The following is a 12,759-nucleotide window of genomic DNA, read 5'->3' on the forward strand; positions in this document are numbered from 1 at the left end:
CAAACTAGAGTCGAGGATGACTCCAAAGTCATTAGCGTGCACAACGGGTAGAATGGAGGTGCCGTTTACTGATATGCGGGAGGACCAGGAAAGGAGCAAGCCTTGTGGGGAGGGGAGAGTCAGAAGTTCAATTCTGGAAATATTAGGTATGGAATGCTTAATAGACATTCACACAGAGAAGTCGAATCAACAGATAACTGTGGTTCAGGGCAGAATAAACCAATTGGGTTTAAAAAAAAATCGACAAAAGAAATCTAGATTAAAATTTAGCATTCAGGGCTTCCCTGGTGGCGCAGTGGTTGAGAGTCTGCCTGCCGATGCAGGGGACATGGGTTCGTGCCCCGGTCCGGGAAGATCCCACATGCCGTGGAGCGGCTGGGCCTGTGAGCCATGGCCGCTGGGCCTGCGCGTCAGAGCCTGTGCTCCGCACCAGGAGAGGCCACAACAGTGAGAGGCCCACGTACCGCAAAAAATAAATTAATTAATTAATTAATTTAAAAAATTTAGCATTCAACATAAAATAGGATTTTCTTTGGAAAACCACTTACACTTTTCAATACAAAAATACTAGAAAGACTGAGTTTGAAGTACCAGTTTATGTCTGTTACAAGAATAACTATGGTCCTAAGAAGTTACCTCGACGGGTGATTTGCAGTTAAAGCAGTACCTATCATTTTCCCCAAAAATACTGAAGGAAATAACCACGGATATAGTATGTATCCGTTTGCGTTTAAAAATTGTTCAGTGCTTAAGTGCCTCCCCCACTGAAATGTAACTTCCGTGTACTAGGGACCATTCTGATGTGAAGGCCTTACAATACCTAGTATTATGCCTTGTCAGCAGAAGGCCCTTAATGCATGATGGCTGGACTTAATAATGTATGGAGAGGGCATTACACAAATCATCAGCTCAGCTTCCAAAGAATAATGGACCTAGGAGTTGGCCTGGGGGCTGTAGGGGCAATGGGGCATTTAGCCCTGGACCAAAGCCTTGAGTCTAAATCGAGTGTCACTTATACATATGGTTTGACCGAAAATCCTAACACAGGGTCCTCGACCAAACAGTGCTCTTTCACTCACTGGATTCAGTCCTGGCTCTGTCAGTCACAAGCTAGCAATCCCCATAAGTATGTCTTCTTTTTAAGTGGCAGGGGTAGGAGTAGGAAAGGACTGAAGAACGAAAGACAGCTGGGAAAATGTGAATGTCATCTAGAAATCAACACAGCCAAGTGGTGTTCCTCAGCCACGGTTCAAGTACGCCCAGCATATCCGGGGCATCCAGATGGAGCATCATAGTATTAGTGAGTTTAAAATGGAAAGTTACAAAGTCACAGACAAAATCTGCATGATTGTTAAAGAAACTTTCCCCTTTGAACTGGGCTGCTCTGGGTTGCATGTCCAGAATCCCCTTCCCCCTTTCCCCAGAAAAACATTCACATCTGTCTGTCCTTAGGGTTCTGAAGGTGTTAAGTGTGAGAGACATTCCATTAAATCATTATCAGCTAGCAACACTGCAGCTGGAATTAATCTACCAGTCTAGCCCCAGCGAAGAAACTGAGCAGCAGGGAATGGGCCATGGGGATGACTTCTGATCTGTGGAAAGAAAGGGTACAGGAGGCATTTCCTGGTGGGAAGAAACACAAGTATCCTGGGTTTCCCAGGGGAAAGACGGAAACAAAGAGAGGAAAGGGATGAGAAGCATGGAAGATCGCTTCCACCTACTCTGCCTACAGCTGCCGAGACAGAGGCTGGAGGTGAATCTGCCCTGGGGACTCCCATTTGTCTCGCGGGCACCCCCGTCCTTGCGCCCACCCAGAGGAGACCTCCCAGGGCAGGGCTCTGAGCCTGACCCGGTGGGCGGTTCAGCAGCATCTCTGATATGCGATTGAGGGAAGATCAATACAGGAGCTCTGAGTAACCGGACGGCGCCCCACTGCTTCCCCGCAACACGGCACAGCAGGGCGTTTTGCATATCCCAGGCACAGCCCTCAACAGACATACCTGTCTCAGCATGGATCTGAAAACCATGTATCGGAGCCGCCTGGTGAGGATCTCTCCGGCCTTGCCAAACGTGTAGCCCTGTGAAGAGTAACATGCCCCGAGGGAAAAGACTTGTCAGAGACCCAGCCGCTGATGACACAGCAGGAGGGGGACTAGGTGTCACTGCTAAAGCAGGACACCAGACAAAGTCAGAAAGCCTGATTTCAAGGCGTGGCTCTCTTTCGGTGACAGTGTACTACGGCGGGTAGCCGCACTGCTGGCAGAGCCGGGATCGACACTGCCGCTCCCCAGGTGGGCCCGTCGGGGATTTATTAGGACGTGGTTTCTCTGTCCCCCGTTCCCCCTCCCGCTTATTTCTCCCCGTGAAACAGGGTCTGTCACTCAGGAAGCTGGGGAGTTGTTCCCAAGGCAGAAGGCACTCTAAACCGGGGGTTTATATTACGTATCATCCAAACCAGAACATTTTTGAGCGTGAGAAGGGGGGATGTATCATAAGTACACCAGGACCCGAGGTGCAACCTGGGAAAACAAGAATATACAGCCACCCCGGCCATAGAAGATACAGACAACAAAGATATCAAATTCTTAGTTTCCAAGTTAAAAAAAAAAAAGCCAAAGTCTAGCAGCAAAATAGTTGGAAAGACTTACGGAGAGAGAATTTTCTGCACTGCCCTTCCCCTTTCCCCAAGGATATAATCTGTGTCTGAGAGGAAAGAAGAGAGTTTGGGGAAAGAAGAAAGTAAGATGTGATTGTATGGCCATGCTGGGCCCTGTCTGGGGAGGAACGAGGACAGACCCTCATCCCAGTGAGTTTGGCGATACAGGACCAGAAGGAAGCATTGCTCCCCTTTCTACCTGGAGCGCTGGGGAGTGGCAGTTTACCGATGAGGCTTGCCACACAATGGCCTGCAGAAAGCTGAGCGGAAATGGCTGGATGATGTATCAGAAGAGGAGAAGCCCTAATAACAGCCTAGTGTGTTGGACGTTACGGAGAGCAAGGGAAGAAACACGTGCAAAGAACACTCTTCCACGTGCTCCTGACCAAGGAAGACAGGTTGGACCATGTAACGGAGGGCCACCAGCCCCTCGGGTCACCAACGTGAGGCAGGGGGGCAGGGGAGGTGCACAGATCACCACCCTCTGCCCAGTGCTGTAATGCTGCCTAACCCTTCTGCGAAAATAGACACCCATCCAGGGAGAAGGGGGAGAGGGAGAAACCCTGGATTAACTGCGTTGAGGCCTGAAGTTATCAAAATGATTAACTTTACTTGGAAATGACCAGATGAAGGTTTCTGCTATCAGACTGAATGAAATCTGAACTATCTTGCCCACTACAGGAATGTTACTGTTGCTATCTTGTTGAGAACTTTCATTAAGTACTTCACAAACATTGTAAGTCCTCAGGACAAACCTATAACCACCACTTTACAGAAGAAATGGAGGTTTAGAGAGGCTGGTAAATTGCCGGAGGCTACAGTTCTAAGGTGGCAGAGTTGGAATCTGAATCTTCGTCTAAAAGAATCTTAACCAGAATGAGAACCCAGAGCCTGGGATTTAACCCCACAGTCAGCTCCTTCCTTGTATTTCTAAATGAGGAGTTGGCATTCTAACATCACCATTAGGCACTGTGCCACCTCTGCACTTCTGAGGTCCTGGGATTCAGAGCCTTTGTTTTCACCTTGGTTTGCCAAGCAAACCAGGCTCCAGTTTCTCTGAGCATCATTATGTTACAAAGGTACCACTTTAACTGCCTTTGCTTCACCAATTCATATCTCCAGCTCAAAGCCTACCTCCCTCCAAATTTCTTAACCAACTGCACCCTCAGCAATCTCTACCTTCTCCCAACGCCTATGGCATTAATAGTTGGTAAGGCAATCTCACATACAATTAGAGTATCACATTTATTCTAGTATGATCAAATTCCCCAAAGAGACTTCAAGTACTCAGTAACAAGAGTCCAGAGCTTTGGACCTCCTATCATGTCCAGAAAAGTGTTCTGTCTGTTCAAAATATGAATACATGCTTACACCATGTAAAATAAAGAGACCTATTGAGAGTTCTATCTTAAAAAATTACATGTGACTAATCATTCGTTCATTTAATAAGGGATTGTGTTTACAACGGCCTCACACAGACCTAGGAACTTAGTCTTATCATCTCTTTTAATCATCAAGCATCAGCTACCATTATCCCCATTTTACAGATGAGGAAACTGAGGCTTACACATTTTAAGTTACTTCCTTGCCCAAGGACACAAAATTAGCAACTGGAGTAACTCATACTCGACCCTAGCCTAACACCAAAGCCCACACTGTCTTACCATGCTGAGCTTTTTAGAGCACTTAATTCCTTGCAATTTCATCTCAGTCAAATGATTTGCAACTTGTAAAATCTGAGTCTTTACAAATGTTTCCTACAGTTTTTGTTTGAAGACTGACATTTTTCCATCATTAAAAGTGTTCCTTCTCCTTTAGCAAAAGATAAATGATAAACTCTTCAAACATTTTTAAAATCAGTGTAACTGGCTTATGGGGTTCTGGGTTTTGTTGTTGCTTTTAGAACACTGGAAGACATTTCTCTAAGTATTTAAACTGACTGGCAGTACTTATATCCAAACATATGTCCAAGGCTCCCCTAAATCCCATTTTTTAGAGCCTAGTGTCAGCAACAAATTGGTACTTGCCATCTTCCTCTACAAGGATTAAATCATGTGCTGCTGCAGCTGCTGACTTTCAACACCCCCTGAAAGGAGTTCAGGGTGGAGAGCAGAAAGGAGGCACTCTGTGTTCTGGTAAAAACTGGCAGAACAGGTCTTCAGATAGATATTTTCAGGAGCCAATTTTATGAGCCCAATTCCTGTATCTCCTCATATCTAGAAAAGCACTAAAATCCTTCATGGTGACAACTGCTCCTCGTGACTAACAGAAACCTGCAAAAAATATGTGCTTGATTGCAATGTACTCCCCCTTCACCAAAATCATATATATACTGACCTTCCCCTCTCCCTCCTAGGAGCAGTTTCTCCAAGCTATCTGAGATGCTGTCTCCCTGGCTGCAGTCCTCATCTTGCCCCAAATAAAACTTAACACATGGGACTTCCGTGGTGGTGCAGTGGTTAAGAATCTGCCTGCCAATGCAGGGGACACGGGTTCGAGCCCTGGTCCGGGAAGATACCACGGAGCAATTAAGCCTGTGTGCCACAACTACTGAGCCTGCACTCTAGAGCCCGCGAGCCACAACTACTGAAGCCCGCACACCTAGAGCCCGTGCTCCACAACAAGAGAAGCCACCACAATGAGAAGCCCTTGCACCACAACGACGAGTAGCCCCTGCTCGACGCAACTAGAGAAAGCCCGCGCGCAGCAACAATGACCCAACGCAGCCAAAAAAACTTAACTCGCGACTCTCACACTGTGCATTTTTTTAAGTCAACATTAGCTTTCATTTCCAGTCACCAGCTTAGATCAAATACTCTCTGCTCCCTCTGACTTCATTAACATTTCCAGTTGGGGGAGGAGAAGGTGGGAAGGAAGTAAGCAAGGGAGCCAGAGGAAGCAAAACATCTTTGTTTTAAAAATGTCAAAGCAAGTGGCTGCTAACAGCCCAGCAACTAGAGGAGCAATCTGCTAAAAGGCAAGTTATTACACAGATGTTTAATAAATTCCCCCAGTTGAACAATGGTACATTTCTCAAAGTGAAAATGTAGACACTTACCTGAAGGAAAAACGTAATAAAAGAAATAATTCCAAGGATTAGAAACAAGAGTGAAAACAAGTTACTATTCTGTCGTTTGGTTTCAGGATCGTCATCTCTGGTAAAAACCTGTCAAGAAAATATTTAAAGGGTTTTCAGTACCACTGAAGAAATCATTCAAAGTCTGACCCATTTTGCATCTAGCAGAGTATTCGGGGTCAAGGGAGCCTTAGTATGTGGAGGTCAGGCTGGCTTCCCTAAAGGGGGACATATTCTGCCTTCCCTGGGGACCAAGAGTGGGCCTGTCATTCATCAGTCTATCCAGCTCTTTTTCTGCTCATACTACTTCTTGGAGTAAGAGTGCCACAAGGGGGCGCCACACCCACCACAGCAGAATTGGGAACAAATACTCTCTGCTTCCTTTGACGGGAAACTACACTGTGTGTCGATCTATTGTTTTACCAGTTGGACATTTCGAACTGTCCCAAGGTGTCTGGAGACACATCTGCTGATGTGGTTTCGGTGAACCCAGGAAAGGTGCTCATTCATTCAGCCCAGGCCTCTCCAAAGAAAGGCGGTTCCTTGAGCCAGCCTCTGTAGGATGGCCAGTTAGATAGCCAGTGGGCAACTGCAGCCAGCTGACCTAGAACCACATGTGGAGACCTGGGTTAGAAGAGCTTACAGGATGCCCTGGGCTTCAAGTACAGAAAATAACCATGCCACAGGGAAAGAAAATCACCTCCCTTCACAGTGGGCCAAAATCAGTCTTGTGAGAGCCATATTCCTAAGCCAACCCAGACAGCTTTATCCCTTATAAAGGAAAAAAAAAAAAGCTTTTTGGAAGAAGTTAAATTAATTTTTCTTGATTAGTCATTCCAACAAAAATAAAACCTGGGCTCCCCTGGTGGCGCAGTAGTTGAGAGTCCACCTGCCGATGCAGGGGACGCGAGTTCGTGCCCCGGTCCAGGAAGATCCCACAGGCCGCGGAGCAGCTGGGCCCGTGAGCCATGGACGCTGAGCCTGCGCGTCCGGAGCCTGTGCTCCGCAACGGGAGAGGCCACAACAGTGAGAGGCCCGCAGAGCACAAAAAAAAAAAAAAAAAAAAAAAGACCTAACAATCAGTGAGCTCTTACTCTGTGCCAGGCGTTATTCTAAACAAACTCATGTATACTATCCTTTACCCTCACAACCACCTCCTGAGGTTTGTTATCATCACCATTTTACATAGACGGAAACTGAAGCACAGAGAAGTTAATTAACTTGTTCAAGGTAACACAGCCACCAAGTGATGACCCAAGGCTATACCCCCAAGCAATCTAACTCAGAGCCCACAATCCTAAATTCTGTGTTACAAACCTTCAATGAGGCAGAGAGCTTGTTCCCTACCCAATATCTAGGAGTTAATATGTCTGCCTTGGACCACCTGTTTCCAGGTCTGTTGCTACACGAGGAATGAGGAAAACCTAAAATTTGTAAGTTTTTGTTATACACAGCCAAACCTATTCCTAACTAATCCAATTCCTTTTCTTTCCCTGATGATGCCACTGTCTACCTCTGTGCCTGCAAGACAAATGTTAGAACAGGGACTGGCCCCAGCCAATCTATGGTGGCTATGGAACACAACCATGTTTCTTTGCTTCTGAATGGTTACTTGTGCACTACAATGACAAGGTTGAGCATTTGCAACGCAGACCATCTGGCCTGCACAGCCTAAAATATCTACTCTCTTAGCGTTTACAGACAAAGTTTGCTAACCCCTGGCCTAGAACATATGCTCCATGGAATCAGACACTTCCTCCCTTTCCTGGTACTTTTTCAGCACGCAGAACAGTACGTGGCACAAAGCAGACAATGAAGATATTCCTTGAAGGACTACATCAAACATGTGAACGCCAACCGGAAATAAGTTAGCCAGGCATAGGTGGACCGGCATATTTATGTATCTTTTAATATAATCAAAAGTTAGCGTTTGGTCTATATTTTGTGTAGTGATCCATCTCTTTCTCTACAATGTTTCTAGCAGTTATGGCAAAGGTGTCCTCAGCTTGTCTGAACATCTGTCATTAACAGAGGGCACTCCTGCCTGGATTGTAACTTCTTTGTTGAAAATGCCGAGATGAAAAGCAGGTGCAACCGGCATCTGTCAGCCTGCATCTTTTGGAAGCCGTCCCATTTGTTTCCTCTTAACACGTGGCATGGACATCTCACAGAGGCCCAGCGCTCAGCCTGCTTACGTCCTGACAAGCACATGAGTCAGAGAGCAGCTCTGTCTTGAGCCAGTGTGATGAACATACGAGGAAGTCTCTTCGCACCCTGGCGATAGGACAGTTCCATTGGACTCAGAGTCCAATGACGGCAGGTAGGGGACAGTCACCTAGTCAGTTTCGTGGACTATTTTTCAGGGATCTCATTCCCAGGGCCCTAGGATAGAAAGCAAATGCCACGACCAAGGAAGCTTTGAAAAATTAGTTTTCCTATCACAAACAAGACTTCTATTCCTACATCTACAAGCTGGTTAGTGTCATATGAAGGTGAGCTGCATGTTTTTGTGGTTTCTGTATAAAGTTACAAACACAAACAGTTCATTCTTTAGTCAGGACTCACAAGTATATCTCCAAAATGGACATAAACACTTACCCCTATAATCCTTGAAAATATTACTGAAAATGCTGGTTGCAGACCTCCATTTACAATGGCACAAAATATACCAACCACAAAATAAGGCCATTCAGTTATATTCAGCTTCAGAATCCTCCAAAAAGAAACTGGAGGTACATTTTCATCCTGGAGAACACAAAATAATACAACAAACTCGTCAGGAAAAGAACTGATACTTAACTGATTTAATTGATGTACAGTTCTTCTGTATGCAGAAAAATTTTTAAATGAATATATCTTTTTCTTACTTCCTTATCAACTGATGGCTATTTACCTTAAAAAAAAAAGTGCTGACAGATTCTGTTATATCGTTCCTTTATTTCTTAAAAATAAATGATTCCATAAACATTTAAGTCTGACCTGACAGTTGGAACGTGACAAGTATATTTATAAGTAAGGATGAAAGAACAAAAATGTTTGTGTTTGAAGACCCACTGTAATCTATCTCTTTACATTATAAATTCTAATTCTAAAATTCTTGTCCTATAAATTCCAACTTGAGTCTAAAATGTTGAGATTTGGATTTGTGGAACAGGCTAGGGGATAGGACAGGAGGATTCTGGATAACCATTTCTTGTTCCCACTCGTATCCCAGCCTTAGCCCACTGGTGAAGACATAAGTCCACAGCCTCCTCCGTACCGAAGTCTCTTCTGTACTAAGCTTTCTGTTTTGGCTTTGTGGTCCATGGATACTCTTGCGAGTTGATTTTCTTCTTATTAGACTGGATCCTAAATCTTTGGGGGACATGTCCAAGGCATCAATTTCACTTTCGGATCCACCAGCTGCATTTTCTAATTCAATTTCATTTCCTTTTGTCTAAAATAAATAAGAAATATGCATAAGCTGGTTAGGCTCAGTTAACCAACAAAAACTAATCGCTTAACAGCAAATATCAAGGAAATGGCAATTTAAGTCTGTATAGGAAAAGGATAAAATTAAACTGCTATTTTCTGGTGTGATTATATCTGAAAATTAAAACCACTAAATGAGTATTCTCAGAAAATATGCTGAAACAACATGGCATCCGTTCCATGTATCTAGTCATATACTTTTTGTGGGTGTTTTTGGCTCAATCATATTTGCTTTGGACCCGTGTTATCAACAGAAATACGGTGCAAACCATATTGTGAGCCACAATTTTTTTCAGTAGCCATGGTAAAAAATGTAAGAGAGGTAAAATCAATTTTTTTTTTTTTGCAGTACGTGGGCCTCTGACTGCTGTGGCCTCTCCTGTTGCAGAGCATAGGCTCCGGATGCGCAGGCTCAGCAGCCATGGCTCACGGGCCCAGCCGCTCCGCGGCATGTGGGATCTTCCCGGACCGGGGCACGAACCCGTGTCCCCTGCATCGGCAGGCGGACTCTCAACCACTGTGCCACCAGGGAAACCCTAAAATCAATTTTAATTGTATATTTTATCTAACCTAATGTATCCAAGGTATTAGATCAACATGTAATCAGTGTAAAGACTTTTTGAGATATCCTGCTTTTTTTTTGGTAGACTAAGTCTAAGTCTTTGGACTCTGGTATGCATTTTCAGCCTACAAACACTTCAATTCAGATTAACCACCGCTGAAGTGCTCAATAACCACATGTGGCTAGTGGCTACTTGAGTGGATAGCTCACCTTTAAGCCTTTTTTAACTTTACTTTTCTCTAATTATCCTTCTTTATTTTCCCTCCTTTCCAGACAAAGAAAAAACCTCTAAAAAACATTGGTCGGATCCTGAATCCCACCCAAGTATTTTCTCCCTCTTCTCAAGATAATCAACGGTAACATTTATTTATAGCACTGAACACAGCAAAATCAGCTTATGCCTAACATATCGTGCTTTAGGAAAATGCTAGAGTTAGACTATACCTGCATTGTGACAAGTTTGAAGTAAATGCCTTTCTCCTTCATGAGTTCATCATGACTGCCTTTCTCCACAGTGACTCCATCATCAAGACCAGCAATGACATCAGCATTACGAACTGTGGACAAACGATGCGCGATCACAATGGTGGTCCGGCCTTCTCTGGCCTAAAGAGAGAAAAATTTGGTTTTGGAATACATGAACAACTATCTGGAAAAATTCATTAATTCAAGTTATATTTACTGACCGCCAATGCCTTGGATATTGCAAAACTGTGTAAGCTATATAAGATAGTCTCTGCCTTCAGTAAATGTACAGTTAATGGTTTAAAATGATATTCTAAAAAAAATTAAAAAATAATAAAAATAAAATAAAATGATGTTCTATTATAACTATAAACACAAATATGATAGTCTCATATTAATATTATGTAAGCCTCTAAGTATTTTAACTCAACCTCTCGTAGCCTGTTTATAGTAATCATCAGGGGCTTATATAAAGTAAAACACCCTACAGCCCAAGAATTGGTCAATCAGAGCAGGTACAGGCCAGTTGCTATACTGGTGCATACGAGCTAGCATCAGTCCTGGGAATCACCATGTCCTATCTCACAGGACATTTGGATGATCAAGACAAATAATAAATGTGAAGCAACAAAGTACAGACTTCAGCGTTGTACTGATCTGAACTCAAATCTTAGTTCTGCCATTTATGAATTCCAGGAGTTTATACAAATCTTTTAACCTGTGTGAGGCTCAACTTATTCATATATAAAATGGGGATAATAATATAGTGCTAATTTTTAGAGTAGTTGTGATAACTAAATACAACAATGCACAGGAAGCACTGTGATGTATACAGTAAATGCTTAATAAATGATTCTTATTCCTAGGGAGAAGCATTATGGAAAACTGAAGAGCTATGTAAATGTTTAAACGCCCAATCTCATTTTTATTTTCATATGGAACAGAGCCAGAGAACTAGAACTCGCCTGAGATTTCTTTAACCTTTGTAACTCCCAGTGCTTATAACGTTTGTTACTCTATATTTCTCTCCAGGAACTAGCAATAAAATTCTCAAAACAAGCTAACAAAAAAAAAGGTATCAGGATCAGTATGAAAAAGAGAAGTGAAAAACTCTGAGAAGAAAAAAAAAATACATGTCAGAAAAATACTCTCTAGGTGGTAGCAACTAGAAAGTAGAGAAGACGACGGATCAGCTCCACGGATGTTTTCAAAAGTCGGGGATGTGGTATTCCCCCCCAAAATGTGCATGCTAAAGAAAAGGTATTTTTAAATGCAACCTTTCTAAATTCATTTTATTTATAATTTAATACATAGTGCCATGGTAGAATTATAAAATACAGATGTGACATTATAGATAAGCAAAGTGAAGGGGGAAAACGCAGCCACAATCCCATCTCTTTCTATTTTGGTTCACAGAAGTTTTAGTGACCTGCTTTTTCTTCTCTCAACAATCTATTACGCACTCTGACAGGATGTTTAGAGAAACAGCGTTGTTCTGTTATTACACAGAAGAGGAACTGAAGCAAATATGAGTTTATCTTTTATTTTATTTTTTTTTGCGGTACGCGGGCCTCTCACTGCTGTGGCCTCTCCCGTTGCGGAGCGCAGGCTCAGCGGCCATGGCTCACAGGCCCAGCCGCTCCGCGGCATGTGGGATCTTCCCGGACCGGGGCACGAACCTGCGTCCCCTTCATCGGCAGGCGGATTCTCAACCACTGCGCCACCAGGGAAGCCTGTGAGTTCATCTTTGAATTCTACTGGGACACTTCAACTTGGAGCACTTATGGGTTAAAAGGTTTCCCCGTTTCTTGTCCTCACAGAGTTGGCCTGGTTACCATCATACACCAGAGACCAAGCACAGTGCCTGGCACAGCACGAGCACTCAAGTCCAAACTGGTGAATGAGTCACACAGACTCGAGAACTGCTGGAAGGTCAAACTCTGTTGATGGTCAAGGACATTTCATGGCTCAGGTATGTTTCCAACATCGGCAGCTCTCCGGCACTTTCCTGAAGATAAGAGGTTTCTCATTTCCCACAGAGTCTTCAAGAGGCATCTAACATCTCGGAAACTGTAAACCTTCCTCTTGTTGACAACAACGAAAACTCACAAAACCTAAATAACAGGGTCATCGCTAAGGCTAATAAGTTTTCAAGATCACAATAAGAATCCACCTGCCAACACAGGGGACAAGGGTTCGAGCCCTGGTCCGGGAAGATCCCACATGCCGCAGAGTAACTAAGCCTGTGTGCCACAACTACTGAGCCCGCATGCCACAACTACTGAAACCCACGCACCTAGAGCCCGTGCTCTGCATCAGAAGCCACCGCAATGAGAAGCCCACGCACCACAACAAAGAGTAGCCCCCACTCGCTGCGACTAGAGAAAGCCCATGCACAGCAATAAAGACCCAATGTAGCCAAAAATAAAGGAAAAAAAAAATTTGCAAGTATCTTTCAATGAAAGCTTATTCATCGCTACCTAAAAAATACCAGAGAAATAGAGAGAAGTTAAACAAACAGATGCAAAG

General features: G+C 43.8%; 1 protein-coding gene across 5 annotated transcripts in view; it reads right to left on the reverse strand.

The window, feature by feature from the left end:
• The window catches only part of ABCB1 (ATP binding cassette subfamily B member 1), a 102,031-nt gene that overhangs the window by 28,302 nt on the left and 60,970 nt on the right, over window positions 1-12,759 (reverse strand). For 4 of the 5 annotated variants that reach the window (XM_073809619.1, XM_073809618.1, XM_073809620.1 and 1 more), the window contains 5 exons: window positions 10,210-10,371; window positions 8,992-9,168; window positions 8,331-8,477; window positions 5,715-5,822; window positions 2,001-2,078 (listed from right to left, as the gene is read on the reverse strand). In XM_073809619.1, the coding sequence (XP_073665720.1) occupies window positions 2,001-2,078; window positions 5,715-5,822; window positions 8,331-8,477; window positions 8,992-9,168; window positions 10,210-10,371 (672 nt within the window). Of the gene's footprint in view, window positions 1-2,000; window positions 2,079-5,714; window positions 5,823-6,282; window positions 8,115-8,330; window positions 8,478-8,991; window positions 9,169-10,209; window positions 10,372-12,759 lie in introns of those variants that run through there. The other variant, XM_073809622.1, reaches the window with a different exon arrangement.

This window comes from Tursiops truncatus, chromosome 9, assembly GCF_011762595.2.
Source record: "Tursiops truncatus isolate mTurTru1 chromosome 9, mTurTru1.mat.Y, whole genome shotgun sequence".
In the NCBI taxonomy this organism is placed as follows: Eukaryota; Metazoa; Chordata; class Mammalia; order Artiodactyla; family Delphinidae; genus Tursiops; species Tursiops truncatus.